The sequence below is a fragment of the Salvelinus alpinus genome, chromosome 5 (assembly GCF_045679555.1).
Source record: "Salvelinus alpinus chromosome 5, SLU_Salpinus.1, whole genome shotgun sequence".
Lineage (NCBI taxonomy): Eukaryota > Metazoa > Chordata > Actinopteri > Salmoniformes > Salmonidae > Salvelinus > Salvelinus alpinus.
Genome location: NC_092090.1, coordinates 55,037,207 through 55,056,280, shown reverse-complemented (window position 1 = coordinate 55,056,280; position 19,074 = coordinate 55,037,207). Strand labels below are relative to the sequence as shown.

The following is a 19,074-nucleotide window of genomic DNA, read 5'->3' as shown; positions in this document are numbered from 1 at the left end:
CGTGTAGTTCTGGGCTGATCCCTCAACTTCCTCATGATCATTGATGCCCCACGAGGTGAGATCTTGCATGGAGCCCCAGACCGAGGGTGATTGACCGTCATCCTGAACTTCTTCCATTTTCTAATAATTGCGCCAACAGTTGCTGCCTTCTCACCAAGCTGCTTGCCTATTGTCCTGTAGCCCATCCCAGCCTTGTGCAGGTCTACAATTTTATCCCTGATGTCCTTACACAGCTCTCTTGTCTTGGCCATTGTGGAGAGGTTGGAGTCTGTTTGATTGAGTGTGTGGACAGGTGTCTTTTATACAGGTAACGAGTTCAAACAGGTGCAGTTAATACAGGTAATGAGTGGAGAACAGGAGGGCTTCTTAAAGAAAAACGAACAGGTCTGTGAGAGCCGGAATTCTTACTGGTTGGTAGGTGATCAAATACTTATGTCATGCAATAAAATGCAAATTAATTACTTAAAAATCATACAATGTGATTTTCTGGATTTTTGTTTTAGATTCCGTCTCTCACAGTTGAAGTGTACCTATGATAAAAATTACAGACCTCTACATGCTTTGTAAGTAGGAAAACCTGCAAAATCGGCAGTGTATCAAATACTTGTTCTCCCCACTGTACCCATGTGGGTGACTGAAAGATGAACTGAGGTCCACACTCCCATCCAGTTGGTGGGGGTAATGCACCTTAAAGTTGATTGTCAACAGCCAGTCCAAAGAAGAAGAAGCCTGAAGGAGGAGAGATTGCTAGAAATTAACTCTGTTTACCCTTTTATCTGTGGATTAATTGTCGGAGTAGAGGACCTTGTGTATTTCAGGTAAAATAACAACAATGTTTATATCCCTGGACAACAGCAAGCAAGTTTAATTGCTTTTCGACCTGTCCCCAAATTAATTTAGTTGGTTCAGAGTTTGTTTTAATATTTCAACCTGCGTGTCCTGATACGTGTCTGATGTGGGTGGACAAAATCAACATGCAGACGCGAGCGGTCTGGTCAGCATTTTAGACCGCTGTGCCACTCGGAGGCCCAGAAGAAGAACAATTCTTACACTATTGTTTTAAATTCAAATCACCCTCTTCTTCTTTATCCTCATTATTCAGTTCATTCAAATTCAATTGTGAAGTCATATGCACAATTATCAGTTTCTATCTGGTTTCCATCATTCTTCAATTGACGTCATTCATTCAGTGAGGAGAGAGACACATTAGCGCCTCTGTACCAATGCATTACACTGAACCCAAAAGCATAATCAGCATTCTAACTCCCCCTTGCGGTGACGCAATATACTGTACTATATCATAATGTATCTCAATGCACCGTAGCATAACTTCAAAACTTTAAATTGAGGAACCACTGTAGGAACTAAGGATTGTAGCTTTAAACAAACCATACATGCACAAAGACAACTTTTAACAATTTCTACTGAATATTTTATTTAAAAACACATTTACTTGAAGAACAGTGCAGATGCAAAGTTTGGTAACAGAATGACGGCACAAACAGCACAAACTGTCATTCTGTTACCAAACTTTGCATCTGCACTGTTCTTCAAGTAAATGTGTTTTTATGAAATAGTCAGTGGAAATTGTTAAAAGTCGTCCTTATGCATATGTTGTTTTTTAAAACTTTGCAATCATTGTTTTCGGTTTGATATACATTTTAAACAAAATAATCTGAGATTCAGCATCATTCTGTAACCGTGGAATTGCCCTGTTATCATGCGACCCTGGAGCAATTAGGGTTAAGTGCCTTGCTCAAACATCCTTACCATAGTGCTGGCAAGAGAGCACAATTAGATCTGGGACCAGGCAACAACTTACCTGGATCGACAGCCTGAACACGCACAGGTGAGTCCGAGCAGATGGTGAAGCCGAAGCCATCTTTACCCCGAAGGATAGTCACCTGCCAGAGCCAAAGAGATCATATTACTTTGAATTCCCATTGAACTTGCTGCCTTCCTACCCATGTAAGAAAGTGGAGCTAGATTAGGGAGCACATTCATAAAGCGTCTCAGAGTAGAACTGCTGATGTAGAATGAGGTCCCTCCTCCATGTAATTGTATTCATACAAATTTAAAAGGAAAAACTGACACTGAATCGTAGAATTAATCAATCACTGTCTAAGTGTACAAACATTGAGAAATAATGCCTTTTTACACTGCATTGTTCTTAGCCTGGGCTGAAATCTCTCTTAACCCAGGGCTAGGAAGGCTGTTAACCCTGGGCTAAGTGCAGTGTGATCGCAGCTATACAGTACAGTATGAGAATCAGTTTCTCATGAAAATCCCAAGGCCAGAAGTAAACATTACAAATGTGACATCTTCCATTGGCTTGGACCCCCTACAGCCACTAATAGCAGCAGCAGCAGTGCAGAGTCCCTTGTAACCAGGTCAGTAAAGAATGAAAAGTTGGGCTCCATGGGAGCTTTCCCAGGACAAAAGCTTCAATGCCACGGCCTCAAGCCGCCAGCGATATTAAAAACACTAAAGAGTGGAGAAGCCAGAGAAACACGCTGTTGCTGGGAGATCTGACCAAGGAGACATTTGCTGACAAACATGGGAACTGTTCCGAACATCCTTAAGGGTCGTTCCACGTCATTTCAGATTGTTGTGAAATCATTTCTGTAGTTAAAAGCAGATAAGATTAGCATTCATGCAACATTATTTTCTTTAAATATAATTTGATCTCTAAGCTAATTGATTGCACCCAAATTGCCCATTTCATTTGATAGGATTCATATAATATTTAACAGTACCCGACATCCAATTTGGACTAAACTTTGAGGAATCCAAAGAAATGGTCAAAAGCCACCCATGGACGCCCCACGCCAATCCCAGCCAAACAACAAATCGACAGTATCAGTTCTCTATGTCTGACAAGTAGTATGGAGCTGTGGCTCTGAGTATTGTTTCTTCACCCTATGTAATGCATTCTCAGTGAATTTGGTGATCAGAGAAATTAGTAATTGAAGTTAGGTTTATGTCGCATACTACAACCTGATATTACTAGGTTCTGACCACTAGGTGGTGCTGTTCCTGCTATTAGGTGATTTTTTTGTAAAACAATATTCCCCCGCTCAACATTAAAGGGATATTTCACCCAAATTACACATTGGTGTCCTTACCCTGTAAGCAGTTTATGGACAAAGTATGAAAGCAACCTATGTTTTGGTTTTGTTTACCTGGCCACGGTTTCAAATGCTAACATTTTTGCATTTGTGGCACAAATCCAATGCAATTCAATGGACACTATATTAGCATTTCTATAAGTAACATCATTGAGCTACACAATATATTTGTAGATACTTTAGGATGATTTGGCCATGAAGCGTGAAAATGATAATATTAGGTACCACTGACTTGCATTGGATTTGTGCCACAAATGCTAAAAAGTTAGCATTTGAAACAGTGGACAACAAAACTAAAGCACGGATTGCTGTCATACCTTGTCCATAGACTGCTTACAGGAAACCAATATTTCATTTTGTAATTTGAGTGTACTATACCTTTAACATTAATACCAGGAACAGCACCATCTAGTGGTCAGAACTATTTGTATGGATTCTTCTGGTCTAACTCATTTTTAGAAAAAAGTGTGATTCAAATCGGATGTTAGGTAATATATTTATTGAATATTATATGAATCCTATACATTTAAATGGCCAATTTGGGTGCAATCAATTAGCTTAATTTCTCAGAGATCAAATTATAGTTCAACAAAATAAGGAATGCTAGTCATATTTTTTTAACTGCAGTATTAATTTCTCAACAATCTGAGATGGTGGGGGTCGAAATCCTCTTTCTTGTGGTTTTTGAGGTGGACTGACCTTTAATTTACTAACCACGGCCTGGACTAACAGTAAAGACAGTGACAGTGTTTGAATAGTCCCAATCAAGATGTCTGTCTAGAGGCACCAGTTCAAACAGAAATGGGGAAATAAAGCATCTCAGCTCTGGTTATGTGGACTTAGGTCTACAACACTCGAGCTACTGGCACAGTTATTCTGAAATGATTCAACTAGCATTCCAATGAATTCCTTTAGCTTAGTATGGGTTGGTGCCAAGAAAGCAGTCATTGTTAAGGATGATAAACAGGTTTTCAACACAATGTGTATGTTGACTGGCTTTACAGATGTTGGATCTTAACTTGATCACTCTTTTGTCGCAGAGGATTTTCCTGCTGCATCAGGAAATTCAAATGAACTTTGCAAATCACTGAAAAATAGCAGTTTAGTTTCTCTCCATGCAGGGGCAGTCAAGTCATTGGGATCAGGGCTTGCTATCAAAATAATTATCTCCCGATTGTTCAAATGTACAAAAATGTATCTGAAATGCAGACATACACGTCAACAACCATCGTTCTCTATAGATGAATAACCCCAGATAGATATTGGTATGTCTGCATAACCCCACTAGAATACGACATACAAGTGTATCCTAAGATCAAAATTTTGTTCAAACATGGCATGCGGTGGTCTAGGGGTTAGGCCACTGCCTTCAGCGTGCACATATAAGCCTACCAGGTCGGTGTGGGTTTGATTCTGGCCCACACTCTTCTGCACAAAGTACTCAATCCCCTTGATTGACTTTATGTATTTACACATTTCAAATATGGACTGTCCAGGGATATTTTACCCACAATCTTGATAAGAAATTACCATACCAGACACTTTAGGATTACATAAAATAGGAAACAAATAAAGTATTAACAATAATGTTGGTGTGGCTTAGTTTCCAATCATACAATACCAACCAGAGGGCGAACATATCTTGAAAGACTTTGGTTGCAAACAGGACTAAGGTAATACGGACATCATATTTTAGGGTGACCTATAATGGTTTCAATTGAGATCAGCTGTGCAATGGAATTCAGTACGGTTCGACGAGACGTCAGCTGGCGAGTCATAATCTGGCGATAATCTAGTGCCATCGATGGTTGCAATAGGCCCCATATTTGATTATATTCCAAAAGGCTATATTCTGTAGGCTACACGTTAGCCTATCCACAACCATAAGACCCACAAATAATTATATTATTTTATCAAAATAGTTTAACCTGCACTTTTTGCAATAATCACTGATCTGGCTTTTAAGTCGGTCTATGAAAATGCCCCTTTTGTTACAAATTTAACCAGAACCATGCACATTCACTAATAATGTACATGTAGCAGGCATTATAGAGAATTAGCACAGTTCTCATAAACAATCTCTCAAGCTCACATGCTTGTGAGTAGCTAGCTAAACTATGTATTTCAAGTTTAGCCAACTTAGATCGACAGTTGAAGTCGGAAGTTTACATACACTTAGGTTGGAGTCATTAAAACTCGTTTTACAACAACTCCACAAAATTCTTGTTAACAAACTAAAGTTTTGGCAAGTCAGTTAGGAGATCTACTTTGTGCATGACACAAGTAATTTTTCCAACAATTGTTTACAGACAGATTATTTCACTGTATCACAATTCCAGTGGGTCAGAAGTTTACATACACTAATTTGACTGTGTGTAACGGCGTTCCTCCTCCTCTTCATCCGAAGAGGAGCTGCAGGGATTAAACCAAGGCGCAGCGTAGTGAAATGACATGATGAATTTATTGAACAAGACAAAACGAACTATACTTGACAACTAAACAAAATAACAAACCGAATGTAGACAGACTTGGACCACGAACTTACATGAAACATGAAGAACGAACGAACAAGTACTTACTACAAACAAAACGACGAACGAACGAAACAGTCCCGTATGGTGCAAACATAGACACAGACACAGGAGACAACCACCCACAAACAAACAATGTGACACCACCTACCTTAATATGATTCTCAATCAGAGGAGATGAAAACCACCTGCCTCTAATTGAGAACCATATTAGGTACCCATTAACCAACATAGAAACAGAAAACATAGACTGCCCACCCAAACTCACGTCCTGACCAACTAACACATACAAAACTAACAGAAAACAGGTCAGGAACGTGACATAACCCCCCCCCTCAAGGTGCGAACTCCGGGCGCACCAGCACAAAGTCTAGGGGAGGGTCTGGGTGGGCATCTGACCACGGTGGTGGCTCAGGCTCTGGGCGAGGTCCCCACCCCACCATAGTCAATCCCAGCTTACGTCTCCCCCTTAGAATGACCACCCTCTTATTCCACCCACCTAATATAAGTGGCAACACCAAGATAAGGGACAGCTCCGGGACAAGGTAGCTCAGGACAGCGAGGTAGGTCGGGACAGAGAGGTAGCTCAGGATAGAGAGGTAGCTCAGGATAGAGAGGTAGCTCAGGATAGAGGGGCAACTCCGGACTGAAGGGCAGCTCCGGACAGAGAGACAGCTCTGGACTGAGGGGCAGTTCTGGATTACTAGCAGCGTCGGGCTGAGGGGCAGCTCATGGCTGACTGACGGCTCTGGACGCTCATGGCAGGCTGACGGCTCTGGACGCTCATGGCAGGCTGACGGCTCTGGACGCTCATGGCAGGCTGACGGCTCTGGACGCTCATGGCAGGCTGACGGCTCTGGACGCTCATGGCAGGCTGACGGCTCTGGACGCTCATGGCAGGCTGACGGCTCTGGACGCTCATGGCAGGCTGACGGCTCTGGACGCTCATGGCTGGCTGACGGCTCTGGACGCTCATGGCTGGCTGACGGCTCTGGACGCTCATGGCTGGCTGACGGCTCTGGACGCTCATGGCTCGCTGGCGGTTCTGGACGCTCATGGCTCGCTGGCGGTTCTGGACGCTCATGGCTCACTGGCGGCTCTGGCAGATCCTGTCTGGTTGGCGGCTCTGGCAGATCCTGTCTGGTTGGCGGCTCTGGCAGATCCTGTCTGGTTGGCGGCTCTGGCAGATCCTGTCTGGTTGGCGGCTCTGGCAGATCCTGTCTGGTTGGCGGCTCTGGCAGATCCTGTCTGACGAATGGCTCTAGCGGCTCCTGACTGACTATCGGCTCTGACGGCTCGGGACAGACGGGCGGCTCTAATGGCTCGGGGCAGACGGATGGCTCAGATGGCGCTGGGGAGACGGATGGCTCAGATGGCGCTGGGGAGACGGATGGCTCAGATGGCGCTGGGGAGACGGATGGCTCAGATGGCGCTGGGGAGACAGATGGCTCAGATGGCGCTGGGGAGACGGATGGCTCAGATGGCGCTGGGGAGACGGATGGCTCAGATGGCGCTGGGGAGACGGATGGCTCTGGCCGGATAAGGCGCACTGTAGACCTGGTGCGTGGTGCCAGAACTGGAGGCACCGGGCTAAGGACACGCACCTTCATGCTAGTGCGGGGAGCAGGGACAGGGCACACTGGACTCTCAAAGCGTACTATTTGCCTGATGCGTGGTACCGGCACTGGTGGCACCGGGCTGAGGGCACGCACCTCAGGACGAGTACGGGGAGAAGGAACAGTGTGTACAGGGCTCTGGAGACGCACAGGTGGCTTAGTGCGTGGTGCCGGAACTGGAGGCACCGAACTGGATACACGCACCACAGGGATAGTGCGTGGAGGAGGAACAGGGCTCTGGCAACGCACTGGAAGCCTGGTGCGTAGTGTAGGCACTGTTGGTACTAGGCTGGGGCGGGAAGGTGGCGCCGGAAATACCGGACCGTGCAGGCGTACTGGCTCTCTTGAGCATTGAGCCTGCCCAACCTTACCTGGTTGAATGCTCCCCGTCGCCCGACCAGTGCGGGGAGGTGAAATAACCCGCACCGGGCTATGTAGGCGAACCGGGGACACCATGCGTAAGGCTGGTGCCATGAATGCCGGCCCGAGAAGACGCACTGGAGACCAGACGCGTTGAGCCGGCCTCATGACACCTGCCTCAATGCCCAATCTAGCCCTACCAGTGCGGGGAGGTGGAATAACCCGCACCGGGCTATGCACACGTACAGGAGACACCATGCGCTCTACTGCGTAACAAGGTGTCTGCCCGTACTCCCGCTCTCCACGGTTAGCCTGGGAAGTGGGCGCAGGTCTCCTACCTGCCCTTGGCCCACTACCTCTTAGTCCCCCCCCAATAAATGTTTGGGTAGTACTCACGGGCTTTTCGGGCTTCCGTGCTAGACGCGTCCCCTCCTCTTCATCCGAAGAGGAGGAGCAGGGATTAAACCAAGGCGCAGCGTAGTGAAATGACATGATGAATTTATTGAACAAGACAAAACGAACTATACTTGACAACTAAACAAAATAACAAACCGAATGTAGACAGACTTGGACCACGAACTTACATGAAACATGAAGAACGAACGAACAAGTACTTACTACAAACAAAACGACGAACGAACGAAACAGTCCCGTATGGTGCAAACATAGACACAGACACAGGAGACAACCACCCACAAACAAACAATGTGACAACACCTACCTTAATATGATTCTCAATCAGAGGAGATGAAAACCACCTGCCTCTAATTGAGAACCATATTAGGTACCCATTAACCAACATAGAAACAGAAAACATAGACTGCCCACCCAAACTCACGTCCTGACCAACTAACACATACAAAACTAACAGAAAACAGGTCAGGAACGTGACACTGTGCCTTTATTTAAACAGCTTGGAAAATTCCAGAAAATGATGTAATGGCTTTAGAAGCTTCTGATAGGCTAATTGACATCATTTGAGTCAATTGGAGGTGTACTTGTGGCTGTATTTCAAGGCCTACCTTCAAACTCAGTGCCTCTTTGCTTTACATCATGGGAAAATAAAAAGAAATCAGCCAAGATCTCAGACAAAAAGTAGACCTCCACAAGTCTGGTTCATCCTTGGGAGCAATTTCCAAACGCCTGTACCACGTTCATCTGTACAAACAATAGTACACAAGTATAAACACCATTGGGACTACGCAGCCATCATACCACTCAGGAAGGAGACGCGTTCTGTCTCCTAGAGATTAACGTACTTTGGTGCGAAAAGTGCAAATCAATCCGAGAACAACAGCAAAGGACCTTGTGAAGATGCTGGAGGAAACAGGTACAAAAGTATCTATATCCACAGTAAAACAAGTCCTATATCAACATAACCTGAAAGGCCGCTCAGCAAGGAAGAAGCCACTGCTCCAAAACCGCCATAAAAAAGCCAGACTACGGTTTGCAACTGCACATGGGGAAAAAGATCGTACTTTTTGGAGAAATGTTCTCTGGTCTGATGAAACAGAAATAGAACTGTTTGGCCATAATTACCAGCATTATGTTTGGAGGAAAAAAGTGGAGACTTGCAAGCCGAAGAACATCATCCCAACCGTGAAGCAAGGGGGTGGCAGCATCATGTTGTGGGGGTGCTTTGCTGCAGGAGGGACTGGTGCACAAAATAGATGGCATCATGAGGTAGGAAAGTTATGTGGATATATTGAAGCAATATCTCAAGACATCAGTCAGGAAGTTAAAGCTTGGTCACAAATGGATCTTCCAAACGGACAATGACCCCAAGCATACTTCCAAAGTTGTGGAAAATGGCTTAACAACCACAAAGTCAAGTTATTGGAGTGGCCATCACAAAGCCCTGACCTCAATCCTATAGAAAATGTGTGGGCAGAACTGAAAAATCGTGTGCGAGCAAGGAGGCCTACAAACCGGACTCAGTTACACCAGCTCTGTCATGAGGAATGGGCCAAAATTTGCCCAACTTATTGTGGGAAGCTTGAGGAAGGCTACCTGAAACATTTGACCCAAGTAAAAAAAAAAAAGGCAATGCTACCAAATACTAATTGAGTGTATGTAAACTTCTGACCCACTGGGAATGTGATTAAAGAAATAAAACCTGAAATAATTATCTCTACTATTATTCTGACATTTCACATTCTTAAAATAAAGTGGTGATCCTAACTGACCTAAGACAGGGAATTTTTACTAGGATTAAATGTCAGGAATTGTGGAAAAACTGAGTTTAAATGTATTTGGCTAAGGTGTACATAGGAACTCAACTGTGCAGCTCAGATGAAATCCCTGAAGCTTGAAGTATGAACAACATTTCTCCATCAAGTCCTTACTCTACCGGTTGAACATCCAAACTACAGTATCATCCAGAATATTGACATGACTGAAACTAACTAGAAGCTATCAATACAATCCCCTAGGTACAGATCTCGGATCACCTTCCCCCCAATCCTAACCATAACCATTAGTGGGGAAAATGCCAAGATCAGTGTCTAGGGTCAATTTCCCCCTGCACCTATACAGTATAATGGAAGTGGCAGTCTAATGAGAGCACTGCTAATACAACACTGCTGATGTATTATATTTATTAGTCTCCCAGTGCACACTATCACTGTGTGCAGTGTAATCTGAAGTTCCCCAGTCCTTCTCTATCCCCCAACTGTGTCAGACCTGAAGAAAGTAGTGTGACAAACCTGAGGCAGATTCCGTCCGATGCAGACCCTGCAAAGCCCGTGAATGGTATGCATAGCTTCAGCAGATTAAATTATACTATACATGCGGCAGATAGCATATTATTCAGTAGGATATCAGATAGAGCAAGTGCTATGTGAAGCTGGACCACTAGCCTGCTTTGCTGGACTCTAATGCTGTGAACCAAGCATTTCCACTCATGGGAACCCAACTCGGCAGAAGAATAGCAGGAAACCACCTTCCAACCCCCAACCTGTGGCCAAGCAGTATGTCTGTGCTTGATAAGCCAACGTGTTTCCTGAACTAAACAGGCACAGTGGTGTCCCTCCACTCTCAGTACATTTACACTAGTCTCATGTGACTCATGTTAACCCACACACAAATTTCCAATAAATTGACTTTGTCACCTTCATAGGAATCAGGGTTTGTGAAAAGATGTGTAAAGTACTTTGAAGTGCCTTCATGGAAGGACTAGGAAGGATGGTTTTACTAGAAAAAAAGTGTATTGTACTATCTATTTTATATTTATTTCCAAATATTATCTTTGTGTTGTTTTTATTGTGTTACGATTAAATGACTCAACATAACTTATTTTTTAATTTCCACCACAGAATAACAGTAATGCTTTGGACAGCAGACAATACAACACTTTTTTTATCGTAAAGAGATTAAAATATGATTCAAAAAGTGAGGGTTTGTGAATCCCTGATTCTGAGGCGAAGAAAAGGTTATTTGAGTTATTTGTTTGACCAGCTTCCACTGTGGGCTGAAAAGGCCCCTCCCTCTACAGGAGGGAAAACACTGTGCTTCCAAAATGGCACCTTATTCCCTGTATACTGTAGTGCACTACTTTTGACCAGAGCTTCATAGTGCTATTCTCATAGGTTCTGGTCAAAAGTGGTGCACTAGGCTACATGGGGAATAGGGTACCATTTCAGACACACCCACAGTACTTGTAAGTGGAATCAAACAACAGATTTAAAAAATAAAATAAAATTGCTACTTCCCATCTTTGTCTGTGGGACTAGGAAAAGTAGCGACTGCCAAGCGGACCGGGGGAAGGTGGAGTAAGAGAGTTAGAGGGCAGGACAATGAAGTGCTATTTGAAAGACACCAACATCAATAGCCTACACTTCCCTGTCATTATTTGGCCTTTTTCTATTATCAGCATAAGCACTTATAACTTATTACAGTAAGAGTGGGGGGCGGGGGGAGGTCCACCATTGACATGATTGGTTTGTGGATGTTGTTGTTAGGCCATTCCTTTCCATTAAAACTCTGCTAACGCAAAACCTAATAGCAGAAGTCAAATTTGACATTAAAATGTAAAAAGATGATCTATATGGATAAGGCTATATATACAGTACCAGTCAAAAGTTTGGACACACCTACTCATTCTAGTGTATTTCTTTATTTTTACTATTTTCTACATTGAATAATAATAGTGAAAACATCAAAACTATGAAATAACACATATGGAATCCTTTAGTAACCAAAAAAGTGTTAAACAAATCAATGTATATTTTATATTTGAGATTCTTCAAAGTAGCCACCCTTTGCCTTGATGACAGCTTTGCACACTCCTGGCATTCTCTCAACCAGTTTCATGACGTAGTCACATGGAATTAACAGGTGTGCCTTGTTAAAAGTTAATTTGTGGAATTTCTTTCCTTCTTAATGCGTTTGAGCCAATCAGTTGTGCTGTGACAAGGGGTGGTATACAGAAGATTGCCCTATTTAGTAAAATACCATGTCCATATTATGGCAAGAACAGCTAAAATAAGCAAAGAGAAATGACAGTCCATCATTACTTTAAGACATGAAGGTCAGTCAATCCGGAAAATTTCAAAAACGTTGAAAGTTTCTTCAAGTGCAGTCGCAAAAACCATCAAGCGCTATGATGAAAGTGGCTCTCATGAGGCCCACCACAGGAAAGTAAGATCCAGAGTTACCTCTGATGCAGAGGATTATTAGTGTTACCAGCCTCAGAAAATGCAGCCCAAATAAATGCTTCAGAGTTCAAGTAACAGACACATCAAGATAAACTGTTCAAATGAGATTGCGTGAATCTAGCCTTCATGGTTGAATTGCTGCAAAGAAACCAGTACTAAAGGACACCAATAAAAGAGACTTGCTTGGGTCAAGGAACACGAACAGTGGACATTAGACTGGTGGAATATGTCCTTTGCTCTGATGAATCCAAATTTTTAATTTTTGGTTCAAACCGCTGTGTCTTTGTGAGACGCAGAGTAGGTGAACGGTTGATCTCCACATGTGTGGTTCCCAGTGTGAAGCATGGAGGAGGTGTGATGGTGTGGGGGTGCTGTGCTGGTGACACAGTCTGTAATTTATTTAGAATCAAGGCACACTTAACGAGCATGACTACCACAGCATTCTGCCACGATACGCCATCCCATCTGGTTTGCGCTTAGTGGGACTATCATTTGTTTTTCAACAGGACAATGACCCAAAACACACCTACAAGCTGTGTAAGGCCTATTTGACCAAGAAGGAAAGTGATGGAGTGCTGCATCAGATGACCTGGCCTCCACGATCACCCAACCTCAACCCAATTGAGATGGTTTGGGATGAGTTGGACCACAGAGTGAAGGAAAAGCAGCCAACAAGTGCACAGCATATGTGGGAACTCCTTCAAAAAGGTTGGAAAAGCATTCCAGGTGAAGCTGTTTGGGAGCATGCAATGCTGTCATCAAGGCAAAGGGTGGCTACTTTGAATAATCAAAAATATTTTTCAAAATTGGTGGGGGGGATACTACATGATTCCATATGTGTTACAATATAGAAAATAGTAAAGATAAAGAAAAACCTTGAATGAGTAGGTGTGTCCAAACGTTTGACTATATACAGTTGAAGTTGGAAGTTTACATACACCTTAGCCAAATACATTTAAACTCAGTTTTTCACAATTCTTGACATTTAATCCTAGTAAAAATTCCCTGTCTTAGGTCAGTTAGGATCGCAACTTAATTTAAAAAATGTGAAATGTCAGAATAATAGTACAGCGAATTATGTATTTCAGCTTTTATTTCTTTAATCACATTCCCAGTGGGTCAGAAGTTTACATACACTCAATTAGTATTTGGTAGCATTGCCTTTAAATAGTTTAACTTGGGTCAAATTTTTTATTTTTTTATTTTTTTATTTCACCTTTATTTAACCAGGTAGGCAAATTGAGAACACGTTCTCATTTACAATTGCGACCTGGCCAAGATAAAGCAAAGCAGTTCGACACATACAACAACACATAGTTACACATGGAGTAAAACAAACATACAGTCAATAATACAGTGAAAAATAAGTCTATATACAATTTGAGCAATTGAGGTGAGATAAGGGAGGTGAAGGCAAACAAAATATATAAAATATATATATAAATAAATAAAAATATAAAAAAGGCCATGGTGGCGAAGTAAATACAATATAGCAAGTAAAAATAAAATAAAAACACTGGAATGGTTGGTTTGCAGTGGAAGAAAGTGTAAAGTAGAGATAGAAATAATGGGGTGCAAAGGAGCAAAATAAATAAATAAATACAGTAGGTAAAGAGGTAGTTGTTTGGGCTAAATTATAGATGGGCTATGTACAGGTGCAGTAATCTATGAGCTGGTCTGACAGCTGGTGCTTAAAGCTAGTGAGGGAGATAAGTGTTTCCAGTTTCAGAGATTTTTGTAGTTCGTTCCAGTCATTGGCAGCAGAGAACTGGAAGGAGAGGCGGCCAAAGGAAGAATTGGTTTTGGGGGTGACCAGAGAGATATACCTGCTGGAGCGCGTGCTACAGGTAGGTGCTGCTATGGTGACCAGCGAGCTGAGATAAGGGGGGACTTTACCTAGCAGGGTCTTGTAGATGACCTGGAGCCAGTGGGTTTGGCGACGAGTATGAAGCGAGGGCCAGCCAACAAGAGTGTACAGGTCGCAGTGGTGGGTAGTATATGGGGCTTTGGTGACAAAACGGATGGCACTGTGATAGACTGCATCCAATTTATTGAGTAGGGTTTTGGAGGCTATTTTGTAAATGACATCACCGAAGTCGAGGTTTGCTAGGATGGTCAGTTTTACAAGGGTATGTTTGGCAGCATGAGTGAAGGATGCTTTGTTGCGGAATAGGAAGCCAATTCTAGATTTAACTTTGGATTGGAGATGTTTGATGTGAGTCTGGAAGGAGAGTTTACAGTCTAACCAGACACCTAGGTATTTGTAGTTGTCCACATATTCTAAGTCAGAGCCGTCCAGAGTAGTGATGTTGGACAGGCGGGCAGGTGCAGGCAGCGATCGGTTGAAGAGCATGCATTTAGTTTTACTTGTATTTAAGAGCAATTGGAGGCCACGGAAGGAGAGTTGTACGGCATTGAAGCTCGCCTGGAGGGTTGTTAACACAGTGTCAAAAGAAGGGCCAGAAGTATACAGAATAGTGTCGTCTGCGTAGAGGTGGATCAGAGAATCACCAGCAGCAAGAGCGACATCATTGATGTATACAGAGAAGAGAGTCGGTCCAAGAATTGAACCCTGTGGCACCCCCATAGAGACTGCCAGAGGCCCGGACAACAGACCCTCCGATTTGACACACTGAACTCGATCAGAGAAGTAGTTGGTGAACCAGGCGAGGCAATCATTAGAGAAACCAAGGCTGTCGAGTCTGCCGATGAGGATGTGGTGATTGACAGAGTCAAAAGCCTTGGCCAGGTCAATGAATACGGCTGCACAGTACTGTTTCCTATCGATGGCGGTTAAGATATCGTTTATGACCTTGAGCGTGGCTGAGGTGCACCCATGACCAGCTCTGAAACCAGATTGCATAGCGGAGAAGGTATGGTGGGATTCGAAATGGTCGGTAATCTGTTTGTTGACTTGGCTTTCGAAGACCTTAGAAAGGCAAGGTAGGATAGATATAGGTCTGTAGCTGTTAGGGTCAAGAGTGTCCCCCCCTTTGAAGAGGGGGATAACCGCAGCTGCTTTCCAATCTTTGGGAATCTCAGACGACACGAAAGAGAGGTTGAAAAGGCTAGTAATAGGGGTGGCAACAATTTCAGCAGATAGTTTTAGAAAGAAAGGGTCCAGATTATCTAGCCCGGCTGATTTGTAAGGGTCCAGATTTTGCAGCTCTTTCAGAACATCAGCTGACTGTATTTGGGAGAAAGAGAAATGGGGAAGGCTTGGGCGAGTAGCAGAGGGGAGGGCAGTGCTGTTGACCGGGGTAGGGGTAGCCAGGTGGAAAGCATGGCCAGCCGTAGAAAAATGCTTATTGAAATTCTCAATTATAGTGGATTTGTCGGTGGTGACAGTGTTTCCTATCTTCATTGCAGTTGGAAGCTGGGAGGAGGTGTTCTTATTCTCCATGGACTTTACAGTGTCCCAGAACTTTTTTGAATTTGTGTTGCAGGAAGCAAATTTCTGCTTGAAAAAGCTAGCCTTGGCTTTTCTAACTGCCTGTGTATATTGGTTTCTAGCTTCCCTGAAAAGTTGCATATCACGGGGGCAGTTCGATGCTAATGCAGAACGCCATAGGATGTTTTTCTGTTGGTTAAGGGCAGTCAGGTCAGGAGAGAACCAAGGGCTATATCTGTTCCTGGTTCTAAATTTCTTGATGGGGCATGCTTATTCAAGATGGTGAGGAAGGCATTTAAAAAAAATATCCAGGCATCCTCTACTGACGGGATGAGATCAATATCCTTCCAGGATACCTCGGCCAGGTCGATTAGAAAGGCCTGCTCGCTGAAGTGTTTCAGGGAGCGTTTGACAGTGATGAGTGGAGGTCGTTTGACCGCTGACCCATTACGGATGCAGGCAATGAGGCAGTGATCGCTGAGATCTTGGTTGAAAACAGCAGAGGTGTATTTGGAGGGCAAGTTGGTTAGGATGATATCTATGAGGGTACCAGTGTTTACGGAATTGGGGTGGTACCTGGTAGGTTCATTGATAATTTGTGTGAGATTGAGGGCATCAAGCTTAGATTGTAGGATGGCTGGGGTGTTAAGCATGTTCCAATTTAGGTCGCCTAGCAGCACGAGCTCTGAAGATAGATGGGGGGCAATCAGTTCACATATGGTGTCCAGAGCACAGCTGGGGGCAGAGGGTGGTCTATAGCAGGCGGCAACGGTGAGAGACTTGTTTTTAGAGAGGTGGATTTTTAAAAGTAGAAGTTCAAATTGTTTGGGAACAGACCTGGATAGTAAAACAGAACTCTGCAGGCAATCCTTGCAGTAGATTGCAACACCGCCCCCTTTGGCCGTTCTATCTTGTCTGAAAATCTTGTAGTTGGGGATGAAAATGTCAGAATTTTTGGTGGTCTTTCTAAGCCAGGATTCAGACACGGCTAAAACATCCGGGTTGGCAGAGTGTGCTAAAGCAGTGAACAAAACAAACTTAGGGAGGAGGCTTCTAATGTTAACATGCATGAAACCAAGGCTATTACGGTTACAGAAGTCATCAAAAGAGAGCGCCTGAGGAATAGGAGTGGAGCTAGGTACTGCAGGGCCTGGATTCACCTCTACATCACCAGAGGAACAGAGGAGGAGTAGGATAAGGGTACGGCTAAAAGCTATGAGAATTGGTCGTCTAGAACGTCTAGAACAGAGAGTAAAAGGACGTTTCTGGGGGCGATAAAATAGCTTCAAGGAATAATGTACAGACAAAGGTATGGTAGGATGTGAATACAGTGGAGGTAAACCTAGGTATTGAGTGATGATGAGAGAGATATTGTCTCTAGAAACATCATTGAAACCAGGTGATGTCATCGCATATGTGGGTGGTGGAACTGAAAGGTTGGATATGGTATAGTGAGCAGGGCTAGAGGCTTTACAGTGAAATAAGCCAGTAAACACTAACCAGAACAGCAATAGACAAGGCATATTTACATTAAGGAGAGGCATGCTTAATCGAGTGATCAATAAGGGTCCAGTGAGTAGAGGTTGGTTGGGGTCACGGCGATCCAGACAGCTGGCCGGGTAGATGGCTATCGGTAGCAAGATAGCATAGGATGGAGGTCTATTTTTTTAGACACCTCGTGCGTTTCCGTCGGTAGATTAGTGGGGTTCCGTGTGGAAGAGGGGATCAATCCAATTGGCAAAATAGATATAGTGACCCAAGAAAAAAATTGTCCGATATACTTATTCAGATAGCAGCCGATAAGACAGCTAACGATTAGCGGGCCCCAGATGAGCGTTCAGGTAACGTCGCGACGGAGGTGCCAGTTGGATAACTCCCTCGGGCAGATAACGTCGGCAGTCAGTCGTGAAGGCCCGGTGAGGCTCCGTATCTGCAGCAAAAAAAAAAAAACGGGTCCGGATAGGTGACTGTAGCCCAGGAATGGCTGATGGAACTCCTCAGCTGGCTAGCTCCGGAATAATTCAAGTTTGCTCCAGGATCGACGTAAGCCAATAGTCACACGGTTTGCAGCTAGCTAGCTGCGAAATCAAGGTGCAAATGTCCAGAGCCTGCGGCTGAAATCCGGTGATGAAGTAGAAAAAAATCCGGTGATGTGGTAGAGAAAAATCAGTCCTATATGCTCTGGGTTGATATCGCGCTTGCAGACTGGCAGGTATTGGCCCGAGCTGAAGCTGGCTGGTGTCCGAGTTAAGGGTGAAGACCGCAGCAGTGGCTAACTGACTACTAGCTAGTTATCTGGCTAGCTTCTGATTGGGGTTACGGTTCTAAAGTATAAAAAAAATTAGCAGATCCGTACCACATTGGGTGAGGCGGAATGTATATTCAGTTCCTAAATGGAAAGTGAAATAAAAATATATACGAAAAATACGAGGACTATTTACGCGGGACAAGACGGGACAAGACAAACACACGTCCGACTGCTACGCCATCTTGGATTGAATATGATATGATATATGATAATATAAATGTTTCAGGTAGCCTTCCACAAGCTTCCCACAATAAGTTGGGTGAATTTTGGCTCATTCCAGAGCTGGTGTAACCGAGTCAGGTTTGTAGGCCTCCTTGCTCGCACACGCTTTTTCAGTTCTGCCCACACATTTTCTATGGGATTGAGGTCAGGGCTTTATGATGGCCACTCCAATACCTTGACTTTGATGTCCTTAAGCCATTTCCCACCAACTTTTAAAGTATGCTTGGGGTCATTGTTCATTTGGAAGACCCATTTGTGACCAAGCTTTAACTTCCTGACTGATGACTTGAGATGTTGCTTCAATATATCCATATAAATTTTCCTTCCTCATGTTACCATCTATTTTGTGAACTGCACCAGTCCCTCCTGCAGCAAAGCACCCCCCCCACAACATGATGCTGTCACCCCCATGCTTCACGGTTGGGATGGTGTTCTTCGGGTTGCAAGCCTCCCCCTTTTTCCTCCAAACATAACAATGGTCATTATGGCCAAACAGTTCTATTTTTGTTTCATCAGACCAGAGAACATTTCTCCAAAAAGTACGATCTTTGTCCCCATGTGCAGTTGCAAACTGTAGTCTGGCTTTTTATGCCGGTTTTGGAGCAGTGGCTTCTTCCTTGCTGAGCAGCCTTTCAGCTTATGTCGATATAGGACTCGTTTTACTGTGGATATAGATACTTTTGTACCTGTTTCCTCCAGCATCTTCACAAGGTCCTTTGCTGTTGTTCTGGGATTGATTTACACTTTTCACACCAAAGCATGTTCATCTCTAGGAGACAGAACGCGTCTCCTTCCTGAGTGGTATGACAGCTGCGTGGTCCCATGGTGTTTATACTTGCGTACTATTGTTTTTACAGATGAAC

General features: G+C 43.8%; 1 protein-coding gene across 2 annotated transcripts in view; it reads right to left on the bottom strand.

Moving 5' to 3' along the window:
* The window catches only part of rgs3b (regulator of G protein signaling 3b), a 100,058-nt gene that overhangs the window by 69,468 nt on the left and 11,516 nt on the right, over positions 1-19,074 (bottom strand). The window contains exons 1-2 of one of the 2 annotated variants that reach the window (XM_071400104.1): positions 10,341-10,496; positions 1,823-1,904 (exon numbers count right to left, since the gene is read on the bottom strand). In XM_071400104.1, the coding sequence (XP_071256205.1) occupies positions 1,823-1,904; positions 10,341-10,394 (136 nt within the window). In that variant the 5' untranslated portion in view covers positions 10,395-10,496. Of the gene's footprint in view, positions 1-1,822; positions 1,905-10,340; positions 10,497-19,074 lie in introns of those variants that run through there. The other variant, XM_071400102.1, reaches the window with a different exon arrangement.